This window comes from Salmo salar, chromosome 15 (genome assembly GCF_965601325.2).
Source record: "Salmo salar chromosome 15, fSalSal1, whole genome shotgun sequence".
NCBI classification, from domain to species: Eukaryota; Metazoa; Chordata; class Actinopteri; order Salmoniformes; family Salmonidae; genus Salmo; species Salmo salar.
This window is the reverse complement of record NC_138305.1, coordinates 69,123,366-69,141,242: the sequence shown is the minus strand read 5'-3', so window position 1 is coordinate 69,141,242 and position 17,877 is coordinate 69,123,366. Positions and strand designations below refer to the sequence as shown.

The 17,877-nt window shown below is 46.4% G+C and overlaps 1 protein-coding gene across 1 annotated transcript in view; it reads right to left on the bottom strand.

Annotated features, from left to right (window-relative positions):
- Nucleotides 1–4,363: 4,363 nt before the first annotated feature.
- Nucleotides 4,364–17,877, bottom strand: part of LOC106571916 (cadherin-like protein 26) — a 52,558-nt gene continuing 39,044 nt past the window's right edge. The window contains exons 17-19 of the mRNA XM_014145472.3: nucleotides 5,806–5,844; nucleotides 5,586–5,657; nucleotides 4,364–5,038 (exon numbers count right to left, since the gene is read on the bottom strand). Coding sequence (XP_014000947.1) covers nucleotides 4,853–5,038; nucleotides 5,586–5,657; nucleotides 5,806–5,844 — 297 coding nt within the window. The 3' untranslated portion in view covers nucleotides 4,364–4,852. The remainder of the gene's footprint in view (nucleotides 5,039–5,585; nucleotides 5,658–5,805; nucleotides 5,845–17,877) is intronic.

Below are 17,877 nucleotides of genomic sequence, written 5' to 3'. Positions count from 1 at the left end.
AGCTGACCGCCAGTCAACAGTCGCCAGAGCTGACCGCCAGTCAACAGTCGCCAGAGCTGACCGCCAGTCAACAGTCGCCAGAGCTGACCGCCAGTCAACAGTCGCCAGAGCTGACCGCCAGTCAACAGTCGCCAGAGCTGACCGCCAGTCAACAGTCGCCAGAGCTGACCGCCAGTCAACAGTCGCCAGTCGTACGTCACCAGAGCTGCCCGCCAGTCGACAGTCGTCAGAGCTGCCCGCCAGTCGACAGTCGTCAGAGCTGCCCGCCAGTCGACAGTCGCCAGAGCTGCCCGCCAGTCGACAGTCGCCAGAGCTGCCCGCCAGTCGACAGTCGCCAGAGCTGCCCGCCAGTCGACAGTCGCCAGAGCTGCCCGCCAGTCGACAGTCGCCAGAGCTGCCCGCCAGTCGACAGTCGCCAGAGCTGCCCGCCAGTCGACAGTCGCCAGACTGCCCCGAGCCGCCGGAGTGGCCAGACTGCCCCGAGCCGCCGGAGTGGCCAGACTGCCCCGAGCCGCCAGACTGCCCCGAGCCGCCGGAGTGGCCAGACTGCCCCGAGCCGCCGGAGTGGCCAGACTGCCCCGAGCCGCCGGACTGCCCCGAGCCGCCGGACTGCCCCGAGCCGCCAGACTGCCCCGAGCCGCCAGACTGCCCCGAGCCGCCAGACTGCCCCGAGCCGCCAGACTGCCCCGAGCCGCCAGACTGCCCCGAGCCGCCAGAGTGGCCAGACTGCCCCGAGCCGCCAGAGTGGCCAGACTGCCTGGAACGGCCAGAACCGGAGCCACCTCCTGATATAGGTGGGTTGGGGAGGGGGGGTGTAGCACAGTGCCGTCGTTGACGGCAGCCACCCTCCCTTCCCTCCCTTTTAGTAGAGGGGATTTTTTGTTTTGTTGTTTGGGGTTGTGTTTTTTTTTTAAGGTGTTTCCGGGGTTAGCATCTTTAAGGGTCGGGGGTACTGTCACGTCCTGGCCAGTGTAAGGGTTAATTGTTATTGTAGTTTGGTCAGGACGTGGCAGAGGGTATTTGTTTTATGTGGTTCAGGGTGGTGTGTTAGTTAGGAGGGCGTTTGATTTATTATTTCCGGGTTTTGAGTTATGGTCTATGTTTATGTATTTCTATGTGTAGTCTAGTGAGTGTGTTTCTATGTTGAGTTAATTGGGGTGGGCTTCCAATTGAAGGCAGCTGTTTGGTGTTGCCTTTGATTGGAAGTCCTATATTAGTTGGGTGTGTTTGTCTTGTATTTGTGGGAGATTGTTTTTGCATTGTGTGTTTTTGTGAGCCTGCAAAACTGTCATTGGTCGTGCTTATTGTTTTCTTGTTTTTCGTGTTCAACGTTCTTTAATAAATTAAGAAAATGAACACCAACTCTGCTGCATATTGGTCCACCTTTTCAGACGACGATTTCGCTATATCGTCCTCCGACGAAGAAAGCCGTGACAGGACCACAACATATTTCAAACTGCACAAACCACTGTGATAAGTGTTAGCCAATTGAAAACTGACCGCCTCATTGACATAACTCTGCAAAAAAGGGCTCTAGAGTCTGATGGCAAAGACGTGTTTACAAACGGTTCACTTAAAAAAATACTTTAAATAGTTAACTTTTTAACGGTGCATTTGACAATTCGTCAATTACTTTAACCATCATGAAAAAAAATGTACACATTAATAAACAGTTATGGTTAAAATTGTGAGATAATCATTAATGTTTGCCAAATTGTCAGCCTATTAAGCTTGGTTAAGTAATGGTTTAAAATGATAAGACAAACTCTTATTCCATCATGTAACCTTGCAAGGGTTTAACTGTTGAGGAAAGTTTGCTATCATCTTCTGCTAGCTAGCCTACTGTGTTGGCTAGCCAGTTAACTGTAGCTAGCTAGCAAACTTTAGCTGGCATTTTTGATCTGCCTATCAACTAGGCTAGCTTAATTTACTATCCACAGAATAGACTTTCCATGCAATCTGTTAAATTGTTTGGGATTAGTTACAAGCTACCTAAAGCTGGCAATTATGCTATGGTCGCTACTAGCTAGCGACCTAGCTAGCTAACGTTAACTGGGCCCGATGGTCTTATCTTCCCTCAACCTTGTTTACAGGGTATCCGTACCCCAAGGGTTATACGTGAGACACCCAGCATGTTAACATTAGCTAGCTACTTGTGTCAACACACTATGCGTAACATTCCTTTTCAATGTAGCTAAATGCTAACTAAGCAATATTATTGCTAGTGGGATAACACAACAACTAGCTAGGTAGCTAGGTATGCCGAAACTATAGAAATCATGATGATGAGTGTCTATGCAAAATTGTCATGTCTCATTTTTCTCTACCACAGATTTCTACCAGGTCTCAGACTCCAGGATGGGAAATTCAAGAAAGGAACAGATGGAGACAGAGACAGTTGTAGATTTCCATTTTGTAAGATCAATGTCTGCTCAACTTTAATTTGCATAATGCAAAAATCCCCATAATAATCTGTCAGTTTAAGCTAAAGATATCAGTTTTGCATTGGATGCAACACTTCCTCATCTGCCCTTGAAAGGCAACAGAGCTAAAGCAGTGTTTGTCAGCCCATGAGACATCCCGAAAATCAGTCTTCTCCCAAATTGTCTGTAGCGTCTACATACTATTATTACCCCTCTATGGAAAGATAAGACTTCCGAACATGATGGTGTTCTCTGTTTTGCGCTATGTGACAGTGCACAAAGAACAGGGTAACCTCCACAAGCGTCTTGGGACTTGTCTGAAGTCAATCTGCCAACTTCTGTCTGTAGCGTCCGAACAGTTTGGGCAACACAATAATATGACCCATCTATGTAAAGGTGAGACTCTCACGAACACTTACATGTTTTGCTCAAGGATGCCCACAGGCCTAACAAGATTCGTCTGAAAGTTCCTCAGTATCAGTTGAACAAAAATTAATGGACGTACAGTATACTGTATATGGAGACTGCTTAGATACAAAAAATAACTAATGTTTCCTGATCATTCTTTACATCTCTCAGATATAGGACAGACACTTCAGAACAAATTTCATTTGGATTTCATTTGCATCTGTTGTTCCATGTAGTGAATCTGTTATTCAATGTGTTTCTATGGGATAATAGCGCAATAGGAATAAGGCCCAAACATTCTTTTCATCAAATAATGTATTTATTTATATTTTTCATACATCAAATGGTCTTAAAATTCAAAATCAAATAGCTACGTAAATGATCCTTGGTATGACCTCCCCCCTTAGACTCTTAAGGGCTATTAAAAAGCGAAGAAATATACAATCATGTTGTTCTAAATTAACTATCTAGGTCAGTGTTTCCCAACTCCAGTTCTCGAGTATCCCAAACAGTACAACTTTTTATTGAAGCCCCAGGCAAACACTACCTGATTCAACTTGTCAACTAATCGTCAAGCCCTCTATGAGTTGAATCAGGTTTGTCCAAGGCTACAACAAATGTTTAATGTTGGGGATAGTCCAGGACTGGAGTTGGGAAACAATGATCTAAGCTACTCACCAAACTGTAGGCTACATATTTATGTTATTGAGGAGGCCTATATGTTTGTTTAATCTAATTCATCAATTTATTAACAATATAAATCCTTATTATTTGGTAAGAAATGTAAGGTATTTTTAGATGTTGCAACAAAGTTGACTAAAGTAGAAGCTCAGCTTATGTTTGTAGGTATTTTAACTTGGTAATGAGTAGTAAGTAATTACATTAAAATACACTTCACTTAAACTAGCTAAATCCTGTGTAATGCCTATTAATTCATTGTATTTATGCAGATATTACATGTACTCTGTGGTATACTAATGTGTTTATTTTCTCACTTATGTGGGGCTTCCAGAAGCTTTAAATTGAGGGCCAGGTTGTCAGGATGGGTAACGTACTATATAAGTACACATTAATTACAAGTAAGTACCCCTCAAGATACACTTCATTTTAATTAGCTAAATCCTGTGTACTTATGTAGATATTACATCTACTCTGTGGTGGGTTTATCCTCTCACTTGGATGGCAAGGAGGTTCAGGTTGTCATAATGGCTAATGTACACATTAATTCCAGGTTATTTTTTTAATAAATATTTTAAGCAACTTGGGTAAATCCATATCCTAAGCAGAAAAAGGCCATAAAAAGTATGATTCACACAACGCTAATGTTCCCACAGAAGTGATGTTGACATTTCGACATTTCTATCGAAGTCATTTCTATCGAAGTCCTCCCCCATTGTTATTCCCATTCTGGCATAACCAGTAGATCAAGAGATTATACAATTCTGTTGAAAACACTGTGAAGCGTGGCGATGATAAAAAAACACAAAACACAAAACAAATCGCCATACAAACACACCTTGTCGAAACCGAAATCCATAAAGCCATCCGAGCATGACACGGTTTATTCAGTACAGTAAGTTCATCATTCATTGTGTCAGACAAAAATATCAGAAGTGTCTCTCCCAGTCCACAACAGTTTCGGTCTGTAAGAAAATGCCCCACTGATGTCGATAATGCAAAGCTTGATCCAAAATCACAATGGAGGAAGTTTGGTGTGGCTGTGTCCTCTTCTCCAACTGATAGGTCATCCCCCCCATTCACCTCAAACAGGGGACGATGACAGACGTGTCTAATAAGCACCATTACATTTTAAATTTTAGCCATTTAGCAGACGCTCTTATCCAGAGCGACTTACAGTAGTGAATGCATACATTTCATATTTTTTTTTTCCCATACTGGTCCCCCGTGGGAATCGAACCCACAACCCTGGCGTTGCAAACACTATGCTCTACCAACTGAGCCACACAGCACCATTTACCAGTCTGGCCAGGTGTGTGTGTCTACACCCTAATGTTCCTCTCCTACATGTCCTGGCGAAAGATGCCCCCCAGGGTGTTGAACTTTGGTCCCAGGTCCCCTAGGAAATTCAAGTCATCCCCCAGGTTACTTAGCGACAGGTCATCCAGCGACTGACACTTGCTGCCTCTCCCCTCGTATCTGTACTCGTAGGGTTGGTAGTCCACCTCATCGCCAATCATATTCAGCCTCTGGGGAACCAATACGCCAACGTTAGAGGATGTTAACTATTAAACTTTTCAAGAATTACATTTCTACAAGATCTTAAAAAACTCTCAATACTAGTAACTAATTAAGTACTTATAATATATCCAACTGAGGGATATTTCTTACATTAAAGAATGTATGTAGTGGCGAAAAAGAGGTATCAGCACAATAGTTACTGTTTTCAAGACCACGTGGTGCATCATTCACATCTTGACATTATTGTCCGTCTCTGTTTTCACAGCACAGGTTATTTGGGACATTTTCTACATGTCACATACGTGTCAGGTCTTATGTTTTAAGCCCTCATACTGTACAAACACCTGGTGTTACACAGTACTCTACCACGCTAATACAAAGGAGTTGTGCTAAAATTCCTTTTAGTGAGGATTAAGGGTCTCATTATGTGATTACACGGGCTGGCCTGAGGTGGTTCCCCCTCTGGGACCCACAGTTTCCTCTCTGGGGCCCTTGGGCCCGTGTACACACAACCGGTTCGGTAATGGCTGTGTTGCTTGGGGACAGGTATCTTACCCGGTCTATGTGCTCTGAAATGTGCTGGTCCGACAGCAGGCCGAAGGAGCGGGAGTACTTCGAAGAGTTACTCTAAGGAGAGAGCAGAGGAGCCGTGAAAACACAGGAAAACAAACATGAAGGCTTGATGCAGGAAACAACATTTTATGTAGTGCGTATTTGTCAATGGTGTGGTGTCAAGTAGACAAGATTCTGATAGTTAGTGCACAGCAACACTTACCCTCATGGTATTGTTCCTGCTTGTAGTCCACGTCTGGTACTGCAATTGGAAAATTCATATTCACATTGTTGATGAAGATGATCGACTGCATTAATGCACCCACTTCACTGTATAAAACCTTGATAACCTGTAGTTAATATGTAATAACCTGTCACAAATTGTATCTACACAACTGTCAAATCATATACAGGGCCTCCAGAAAGTAGTCACACCTCTTGACTTGCTCCACATTTTGTTGTATTACAGCCTGAATTTAAAATGGATTAAAAAAAAATTATAATTCTCACCAGTCTATACACAATACCCCTTAATGACAAGTGAAAACATATCTAGAATTTCTTTCTCAATTACATTAGTATGCACAATATATGCTAGAATCACCTTTGGCAGCGATCACAGCTGTGAGTCTTTCTGGGTCTCTAAGCTTTGCACACCTAGATTGTACAATATTTGCACAACCAACAACCTCCGTCAAGTTGGTTGTGGATCATTGCTAGACAGCCATTTTCAAGTCTTGCCATAGATTTAAGGAGATTAAAGTAAAAACTAACTAGGCCACTCAGGAACATTCGATGTCGTCTTGATAAGAAACTCCAAGCTCATCATTAAGCTCTGGGCCCTGGGTCGGAAGCCTGCCCTGTGCAACTGGATCCTGGACTTCTTGATGGGCCGCCCCCAGGTGGTGAAGGTAGGAAACAACACCTCCACTACGCTGTTCCTCAACACAGGCGCCCCACAAGGGTGCATGCTCAGCATCCTCCTGTACTCCCTGTCCACCCATGACTGCACGGCAACGCACGCCTCCAACTCAGTCATCAAGTTTGCAGACGACACAACAGTAATAGGCCTGATTACCAGCAATGACGAGACAGCCTACAGGCAGGAGATGAGGACCCTGGCGGTGTGATGCCAGGAAAATAACCTCAATGTCAAAAAAAAAAGGAGCTGATCATGGACTGAGATCAGAGGGAGCATGCCCCTATCGACATTGACGGGACCATAGTGGAGAAGGTGAAAAGCTTCAAATTCCTCTGCGTACATATCAATGATAATCTGAAATGGTCCACCCACACAAACAGTGTGGTGAAGAAGGTGCAACAACGCCTCTTCCACAGTAGGAGGCTAAAGAAATTTGGCTTGGCCCCTAAGATCCTCACAAACCTTTACAGATGCACAATTGAGAGCAGGGCTCTCCAGAAGGTGGTGCAGTCTGCCCAACGCTTCACCAAGGGAATACTGCCTGCCCTCCGGGACACCTACAGCACCTGACTTCACAGGAACGTCACAGGAAGGACAAAAAGATAATTAAGGACATCAACTACCCGAGCCACCCCGCTATTGTCCAGAAAGCGAGGTCAGTACAGGTGCATCCACGCTTGGATTGAGAGACTGAAAAATGCCATCAGACTGTTAAATAGCCATCAATAGCCGGCTACCACCCAGTTACTCAACCCTGCACCTGAGAGGCTGCTGTCCTATCTACATAGACATGGAATCACTGGTTACTTTAACAATGGAACTCTAGTCACTTTAATAATTTTTACATAATGTTTTACTAATTTCATATGTATATACTGCATATTACAAATCAGGCTATCTTCTGTATATCACCCCTACCTTGTCACAACACCACTGATTGGCTCAAACTCAGTAAGAAGGAAAGAAATTCCACAAATTAACTTTTAACAAAGCACACCTGTTAATAATTGAAATGCATTCCAGGTGACTACCTCATGAAGTTGGTTGAGAAACTGCCAAGAGTGTGCAAAGCTGTCATCAAGGCAAAGATTGGCTTCTTTGAAGATTCAAATATAAAATATATTTTGATTTATTCACTCTTTTGGTTACTACATGATTCCAAATGTGCTATTTCATAGTTTTAAAATCTTCACTATTATTAAAAAATGTAGAAAATAGTAAAAAGAAAGAAAAACCCTTGAATGAGTAGGTATGTCCAAACTTTTGACTGGTACTGTATATACAGTTGAAGTCGGAAGTTTACATACACCTTAGCCAAATTCATTTAAACTCAGTTTTTCACAATTCCTGACATTTAATCCTAGTAAAAATTCCCTGTCTTAGGTCAGTTAGAATCACCACTTTATTTTAAGAATGTGAAACGTCAGAATAGAGAGAATTATTTATTTCAGCTTTTATTTCTTTCATCACATTCCCAGTCGGTCAGAAGTTTACATACACTCAATTATTATTTGGTTGCATTGCCTTTAAATTGTTTTAACTTGGGACAAACGTTTTGGGTAGCCTTCCACAAGCTTCCCACAATAAGTTGGGTGAATTTTGGCCCAAATCCATCCTGACAGAGCCGGTGTAACTGAGTCAGGTTTGTAGGCCTCCTTGCTTGCACACACTTTTTCAGTTCTGCCCACAAATTTTCTATGGGTTTGAGGTCAGGGCTTCGTGATGGCCACTCCAATACCTTGACTTTGTTGTCCTTAAGCCATTTTGCCACAACTTTGGAAGTATGCTTGGGGTCATTGTCCATTTGGATGACCCATTTGCGACCAAGCTTTAACTTCCTGACTGATGTCTTGATGTTGCTTCAATATATCCACATAATTTTCCTCACTCATGATGCCATGTATTTTGTGACGTGCACCAGTCCCTCCTGCAGCAAAGCACCCCCACAACATGATGCTGCCACCCCCGTGTTTCACGGTTCGGATGGTGTTCTTCGGCTTGCAAGCCTCCCCCTTTTTCCTCCGAACATAACGATGGTCATTATGGCCAAACAGTTCTATTTCTGTTTCATCAGACCAGAGGACATTTCTCCAAAAAATTACAATCTTTGTCCCCATGTGCAGTTGCTAACCGTAGTCTGGCTTTTCTATGGTGGTTTTGGAGCAGTGGCTTCTTCCTTCCTGAGCGGCCTATCAGGTTATGTCGATATATGACTCGTTTTACTGTGGATTTAGATACTTTTGTAGCTGTTTCCTCCAGCATCTTCACATGGACCTTTGCTGTTGTTCTGGGATTGATTTGTTCTTTTCGCACCAAAGTACATTCATCTCTAGGAGACAGTATGCATCTTCTTCCTGAGCGGTATGACGGCTGAGTGGTAAAATGGTCTTTACACTTGCTTACTATTGTTTGCACAGATGAACGTGGTACCTTCAGGCATTTAGAAATTGCTCCCAAGGATGAACCAGACTGAGGTCTCCTCTTTCTGAGGTCTTGGCTGATTTCTTTTGATTTTCCCATAATGTCAAACAAAGAAGCACTGAGTTTGAAGGTAGGCCTTGAAATACATCCACAGGTACACCTCCAATTGACTCAAATTATGTCAATTAGCCTGTCAGAAGCTTCTAAAGCCATGACATGATTTTTTGACATTTTTCAAGCTTTTTAAAGGCACAGTCAACTTAGTGTTTGTAAACTTCTGACCCACTGGAATTGTGATACAGTGAATTATAAGTGAAATAATCTGTCTGTAAATAATTGTTGGAAGAATTACGTGTGTCATGCACAAAGTAGATGTCCTAACCGACTTGCCAAAACTTTAGTTTGTTAACAAGAAATTTGTGGAGTGGTTGAAAAACAAGTTTTAATGACTCCAACCTAAGTGTATGTATACTTCCAACTTCAACTGTACGTATACACACTCCGGTCTCCGACATTGCTCGTCCTAATTTTTATATATTTCTTAATTCCATTCTTTTACTTTTAGATTTCTGTGTATGTTTGTGATTTGTTACATATTACTGCACTGTTGGAAGTAGGAACACAAGGATGTCACTATACCCGCAATAACATCTGCTAAATATTTGTATGCGACAAGAACAGTTTATGTGCTGTACAGAGATGACGTTGTCATTCAAAAATCATGTTAAACACTATTATTGCACACAGAGTGAGCCCACGCAACTTATTATTTGACTTAAGCACATTTTTACTCCTGAATTTATTTAGGCTTGCTTTATCAAAGGGGGTTTATTTTTATTGAGTTTATTTTTTAAAGAGATAGTGCATATTAATCAGCGTTTCAGTAAAAGTGCTGGTTTTAGCCACCTGGCTAATTTTCAACAGCAGTAGATAGACAATGAGCAGTGAGCACACGCAAAGCAACAAAACAAAATGTCACACCCTGGTCTGTTTCACCCCCCACCAGGTATCTCCCATTTGTCCCCATTATCTCCTGTGTATTTTCTGTTTGTCTGTTGCCATTTCTTCTTGTCCCGTCAAGTCCCACCAGCGTGTTCCCGTGTTTCCTGTGCTCTAGTTTTTGTGACCTTTTTCTGACCTTTCTCCCTGTCCTGACCCTGATCCTGCCCGCTGTCCTGTACCTGCCTGACTGATTTGAATTATGACTCTTTGCCTGCCTTGACTTACATTTTGCCTGCCCCTTGTACTATAATAAACTCTGAGACTCGTACTATCCGCCTCCTGTGTCTGCATCTGGGTCTTAGCCTGAGTCCTGATCCAAAATACATAGAAGCAACAAAGTGTTTCTATGCCTCACAAGCTACAGACAACAGATAACATGGAAAGTGGCAATACACAGCTAAGGATTATGTTCACAAGTCTGATTGGTCTTTTGCCATGTCTTTATGTTTTTGTAAAGGTGCAATAGGTGGTGCAGTTATGTATGTCTGATGGCAGTGTGTTCCAGACATGGGAAGCTCTTACAGAGAAAGCAGTTTGAATAATGGTGCTTTTCCTTAATGGGACTATACAGTCACCTCTCATGGCAGACCAGGCCATTTAGGATCTTGAATACAAGACATGCGTCTGTGCATTGCCCAAGATTTTCCCAAATTAGGAGCTCATGCTTTCTGAGGATGTAACAGTGATGTCTATTGGGCTTTTCTACCAAGCACTTTGAGAGCCTGTTTACAGACTGACTGGGTTTTAATGTTGTACTGTAAGCTTGGGCCCAACTTGTCAAGCAGTTTGTTAAGGTAGGGAGTATCATAGCATTGAATTACAGTTTTTCTGCCTCTGTAGTCCATTTTTTTTAAATGTTTTGGACATTGGCTAGGTTGAATTTGGTAATTTGAGTAAACCTTTTCACCTGCTTTTTAAAAGATAGTTTGGAATCAAGTATGATACCAAGCTACCACCGGGAGCTTCTCCCCTGACACATATTGACACAGTAGCATCAGTTGCCCTCTTTGTGAAGAACATGCAGACTTTTTTCACGTTGAGATGCAAACATGAGACACTGAGCCACTTTGTAACCTGGACCATTACAGTAGTGAGATATTTTGAAGCTTGTTGTTTGCATGCACATATATCACTGTATAATCTCCACACATTTGTACTTCAGACCCAGAACAGACAGAAGGCCGATCAATAATTTACAGGCTGAACAGGAGGGGCCTCAGTATTGACCCTTGGGGCACACCCACATCATAGCTGAGGGTGGGCGGCGTCTCATTGCTTACTGACACACTGGGTTAAGCCTTCAAGGTACAGTATGATTTCATCCTTCTCAAGGCATCAGGGGAAAAGTTGAACTTGGACAGTTTTGTGATGAGAACCTGATGGATAACAGTATCAAAGGCTTTCCTTAGGTCTAGAAACACAGTCCCACCATCTTGGACTTCACATTTTGCAGAAGAAAGCAATTGGCCGTTTCTGTGGAGTGGTTTGCTCTGAAGCCAAACTGCATGGTGTCACGTCCTGACCAATATTTAGGTATTATTTCTATTATATTTGGTCAGGACGTGGCAGAGGTATATTTGTTTTGTATTATGGGGTTTTGTGTGTGCTGTAGTGGGGTGTATTAGTTTGGTATAGGTTCTAGGTTTGTTTTTCTATGTGTAGTTTTGGGTGCTGGACTCTCAATTGGAGGCAGGTGTTTCTAGTTGCCTCTGATTGGGAGTCCCATAAGTAGGTGTGTGTTTGTTTGGTTTTCGTGGGTAGTTGTTTTTGCACTGCGTGTTGTGTGCCTGCAAAACTGTTCCTGTCGTGTATATTGTTTTCCAGTGGATGCGTTACTCCTTTTTTTGAATTAAAACATGAGCATCCATATTCCCGCTGCAGTTTGGTCTATTCAACACGGCTCTTTTTGTGACAGAACTACCCACCACCAAAGGACCAAGCAGCGGAGAAGAGGACAGAGGCAAGTGAGGGAGGAATGTTGGAGGCAGCCCCAATAATTTTTTAGGGGGGGGCACAAGGGCTATTTGGCGGGGCGAGATTACAGCCCCAGGCCAGCTCCCCGTACCCTTGTAGGGCAGACTGGACAGGTCCCGTGCTTTGGGGTTGGGATTGTGGTGAGGCCTGGGATTTTCAGGCCGGTAGGCAAGGTACCAGCGCCCCGCATGTGCCAGGGCGAAGTAGGCATCGAGCCGGAAGGGGTGATGCCAACCCTGCGCTCAAGACCGCCAGTGCGCCCTTTCGGTCCGGTGTTTCCCGCCAGACGCACTAGCATGGAGGTGCGTGTCTCCAGGCTGGCACGTCCTATACCAGCCCCACGCATCAGGAGTCTAGTGTGTCAACCCAGCCTCGCCAGTCAACAGTCACCAGAGCTGCCCGCCAGTCAACAGTCGTCAGAGCTGCCCGCCAGTCAACAGTCGTCAGAGCTGCCCGCCAGTGAACAGTCGTCAGAGCTGCCCGCCAGTCAACAGTCGTCAGAGCTGCCCGCCAGTCAACAGTCGTCAGAGCTGCCCGCCAGTCAACAGTCGTCAGAGAGGTCAGACTGCCCTGAACTGCCGGAGTGGCCAGACTGCCCTGAACTGCCGGAGTGGCCAGACTGCCCTGAACTGCCGGAGTGGCCAGACTGCCCTGAACTGCCGGAGTGGCCAGACTGCCCTGAACTGCCGGAGTGGCCAGACTGCCCTGAACTGCCAGAGTGGCCAGACTGCCCTGAACTGCCAGAGTGGCCAGACTGCCCTGAACTGCCAGAGTGGCCAGACTGCCCTGAACTGCCAGAGTGGCCAGACTGCCCTGAACTGCCAGGGTGGCCAGACTGCCCTGAACTGCCAGGGTGGCCAGACTGCCCTGAACTGCCAGGGTGGCCAGACTGCCCTGAACTGCCAGGGTGGCCAGACTGCCCTGAACTGCCAGGGTGGCCAGACTGCCCTGAACTGCCAGGGTGGCCAGACTGCCCTGAACTGCCAGGGTGGCCAGACTGCCCTGAACTGTCAGGGTGGCCAGACTGCCCTGAACTGTCAGGGTGGCCAGACTGCCCTGAACTGCCAGGGTGGCCAGACTGCCCTGAACTGCCAGGGTGGCCCGCCTGCCCTGATCTGCCAGGGTGCCCGGCCTGTCAGGATCAGCCCGAGTGGTCCTCCTGCCCTCCGGTCCAGCCCGAGTGGTCCTCCTGCCCTCCGGTCCAGCCCGAGTGGTCCTCCTGCCCTCCGGTCCAGCCCGAGTGGTCCTCCTGCCTTCCGGCCCAGCCCGAGTGGCCCGCATGCCTTCCGGCCCAGCCCGAGTGCCCCGCATGCCTTCCGGCCCAGCCCGAGTGGCCCGCATGCCTTCCGGCCCAGCCCGAGTGGCCCGCATGCCTTCCGGCCCAGCCCGAGTGGTCCGCCTGCCCTGATCTGCCAGGGTGCCCGGCCTGTCAGAATCAGCCCGAGTGGCCCTCCTGCCCTCCGGCCCAGCCCGAGGGGCCCTCCTGCTCTCCGGCCCAGCCCGAGGGGCCCTCCTGCTCTCCGGCCCAGCCCGAGGGGCCCTCCTGCTCTCCGGCCCAGCCCGAGGGGCCCTCCTGCTCTCCGGCCCAGCCCGAGGGGCCCTCCTGTCCCCCGGCCCAGCCCGAGGGGCCCTCCTGTCCCCCGGCCCAGCCCGAGGGGCCCTCCTGTCCCCCGGCCCAGCCCGAGGGGCCCTCCTGTCCCCCGGCCCAGCCCGAGGGGCCCTCCTGTCCCCCGGTCCAGCCCGAGGGGCCCTCCTGTCCCCCGGCCCAGCCCGAGGGGCCCTCCTGTCCCCCGGCCCAGCCCGAGGGGCCCTCCTGTCCCCCGGCCCAGCCCGAGGGGCCCTCCTGTCCCCCGGGCCAGCCCGAGGGGCCCTCCTGCCCTCCGGCCCAGCCCGAGGGGCCCTCCTGCCCTCCGGCCCAGCCCGAGGGGCCCTCCTGTCCTCCGGCCCGGCCCGAGGGGTCCGTCTGCCTGGCGCAGCTATCGGCTCCACCGAAGTGGGCGACGCCGAGGGTGGAGCAGGGTCCACGTCCTGCACCGGAGCCACCTCCAGGATAGGTGGGTTGGGGAGGGAGGGTGTAGCACAGTGCCGTCGTTGACGGCAGCCACCCTCCCTTCCCTCCCTTATTGTTTAGGGGGTATTGCTTTTTGGTTTTGTTGGGGTAATGGGGATTTTTTGTGTTTTCTTTTAAGGTGCATTCCGGGGTCTGCACCTTTAGGGGGGGGTAATGTCACGTCCTGACCAATATTTAGGTATTATTTCTATTATATTTGGTCAGGACGTGGCAGAGGTATATTTGTTTTGTATTATGGGGTTTTGTGTGTGGTGTAGTGGGGTGTATTAGTTTGGTATAGGTTCTAGGTTTGTTTTTCTATGTGTAGTTTTGGGTGCTGGTGTTTCTTGTTGCCTCTGATTGGGAGTCCCATAAGTAGGTGTGTGTTTGTTTGGTTTTCGTGGGTAGTTGTTTTTGCACTGCGTGTTGTGTGCCTGCAAAACTGTTCCTGTCGTGTATATTGTTTTCCAGTGGATGCGTTACTCCTTTTTTTGAATTAAAACATGAGCATCCATATTCCCGCTGCAGTTTGGTCTATTCAACACGGCTCTTTTTGTGACACATGGAGTGTAATGTGAAGGGGATTTTGTTGAGGTGGGCAATCAGTTGCTCTGCTACACACTTTTCAGTAAAGTCAACACCACAGGTAGTATACTAATGGGCCTGTAGTTACTCACGTCAGCATAGTCACCTGATTTAATGATGTTGTTACGGCCGACTTCCAGACATTTGGAAACACCCCCTGACCAATACATGTGTTGGTGACCTTAGTAATGGGGCCAGTGAGTGATTTTTGTAGTTTTAAGAAAGGTAGAGTCCAGCCAAAACACATATTTGTCTTTAGAGTTCTTTAGTGAGTTAATCATCTTGTTCACCTCTGACTCAGAAACCTCCTTTATGGTGAAGACAGGTTGAGTCTCATTCACTGGCGCTGAGCCCAAGAAACCAGTGGAGAAGTTGTGTGTGAGTACCTTGACAAAGACAACAAAGTATGAGTTGATGTCAGGTGCGTCGTAGAAAGTGATGTCAGGTGCGTCGTAGAAAGTGGACCAAAGCACAGCGGGTATCTTGCTCATCTTCTTTTATTTATATAAGTGAACACTTAAACAAAATAAATAGACGTAAACCAACAGTTCCGTAAGGACACAAGGACTATACGAAAAACAACTACCCACAAACACAAGAGAAAATAAACCCACTTAAATATGACCTCCAATTATAAGCAACGACAACCAGCTGCTTCTAATTGGAGGTTGTTCCCAAAACTAACATAGAAATTGAAAAACTAGAAAACCCACATAGAAATAGAAAACAGAACATACACCAAAAACCCCCGAAACACACAAAACAAACACCCCCTGACACGCCCTGACCAAACTACAATAACAAATAACTCCTTTTACAGGTCAGGATGTTACAGTTGAAGGCTGTTGCTATTTTGACTGCATCCTGTGTTAGACTGACATTCACATTGATTTCTAGTATTTTTACAGTGTTACCATGGTCTTTCCCTGTCAGCTTATTTATATTCTCCCAGATCAATTTAGAATTTTCCTTAGCTTCACCAATTATGTTAATAAAAAAAGTTTGCCTTGGCCTGTCTGATTTCTTTCATTGCCTTATTTCTCTCAACATGGTAAACCTACATCCATCATGTTCTAATTTGGACTTCAGGGCTATTTTTTGGTGCATGATCTCGTTCTTTCACACAAATGATCAAGGAACCCACCAGGTACAACCCTAAATCCGAAAACATGGGCGCCCTCATAGAAATTATCCTGACCAACTTGCCCTCCAAATACACCTCTGCTGTTTTCAAATCAGGATTTCAGCGATCACTGCCTCATTGCCTGCATCCGTTATGGGTCCGCGGTCAAACGACCACCCCTCATCATTGTCAAACGCTCCGTAAAACACTTCTGCGAGCAGGTCTTTCTAATCGACCTGGCCTAGGTATCCTGGAAGGAAGTTAATCTCATCCTGTCAGTTGAGGATGCCTGGTTGTTCTTTAAAAGTAATTTCCTCACCATTTTAAATAAGCATGCCCCTTTCAAAAAATGTAGATCTAAGAACAGATATAGCCCTTGGTTCACTCCAGACCTGACTGCCCTCGACCAGCACAAAAACATCCTGTGGCGTATTGCACTAGCATCGAATAGTCCTCGGGATAGGCAACTTTTTAGGGAAGTCAGGAACCAATACACACAGTCTGTTTGGAAAGCAAAGGATAGCTTTTTCAAACAGAAATTTGCACCCTGTAGCTCTAACTCCCAAAACTTCTGGGACACTAAAGTCCATGGAAAATAAGACCACCTCCTCCCAGCTGCCCACTGCACTGAGGCTAGGAAACACTGTCACCACCGATATATCCACAATAATCGAGAATTTCAATAAGCATTTCTCTACGGCTGGCCATGCTTTCCTACTGGCTACCCCAACCCTGGCCAACAGCTCCGCACACCTCACAGCTACCTGCCCAAGGCTCCCCAGCTTCTCCTTCACCCAAATCCAGATAGCAGAGGTTCTGAAAGAGCTGCAAAACCTGGACCTGTACAAATCAGCTGGGCTAGACAATCTGGAATCTCTTCCTAAAATTATCCAGCACCATTGTTGCAACCCCTATTACTAGTCTGTTCAACCTCTCTTTTGTATCGTCCGAGATTCGTAAAGATTGGAAAGCTGCCGCGGTCATCCTCCTCTTCAAAGGGGGAGACACTCTAGACCCAAACTGTTATAGACCTATATCCATCCTGCCCTGCCTTTCTAAAGTCTTCAAAAGCCAAGTTAACAAACAGATCACTGATCATTTCGAATCCCACCGTACCTTCTCCGCTGTGCAATCCAGTTTCCGTGCTTGTCACGGGTGCACCTCAGCCATGCTCAAGGTACTAAACAATATCATAACCGAAAAAAGACAGTAATGTGCAGCCATCTTCATCGACCTGGCCAAGGCTTTTGACTCTGTCAATCACCGTATTCTTATCGGCAGACTCAACAGCCTTGGTTCGCAAATGACTGCCTCGCCTGGTTCACCAACTACTTCTCAGATAGAGTTCAGTGTGTCAAATCGGAGGGCCTGTTGTCCGGACCTCTGGCAGTCTCTATGGGGGTACCACAGGGTTCAATTCTCGGGCCGACTCTTTTCTCTGTAAATGTCAATGTTGCTCTCGCTGCGGGTGATTCCTTGATCCACCTCTACAACACTCTTTCTGTGGCCTCCAAATGCTAGTAAAACTAAATGCATGCTCTTCAAATCATCGCTGCCCGCACCCGCCAGCCTGACTAGCATCACTACTCTGGACGGTTCTGACTTAGAATATGTGGACAACTACAAATACCTAGGTGTCTGGCTAGACTGTAAACTCTCCTTCCAGACTCATATTAAGCATCTCCAATCAAAAATTAAATCTAGAATCGGCTTCCTATTTCGCAACAAAGCCTCCTTCACTCACGCTGCCAAACATACCCTCGTAAAATTGACTATCCTACCGATCCTCGACTTCAGCGATGTCATTTACAAAATAGCCTCCAACACTACTCAGCAAACTGGATACAGTCTATCACAGTGCCATCGGTTTTGTCACCATAGCCCCATATACCACCCACCACTGCGACCTGTATGCTCTCGTCGGCTGGCCCTCGCTACATATTCATCGCCAGACCCACTGGCTCCAGGTCATCTATAAGTCTTTGCTATGTAAAGCTCCGCCTTATCTCAGCTCGCTGGTCACCATAACAACACCCACTTGTATCACGTGCTCCAGCAGGTATATCTCACTGGTTATACCCAAAGTTAACACCGACTTTGGCCGCCTTTCCTTCCAGTTCTCTGCTGCCAATGACTGGAACGAATTGCAAAAATCGCTGAAGTTGGAGACTTATATCTCCCTCACTAACTCCCTCAGACAGCATCAGCTGTCTGAGCA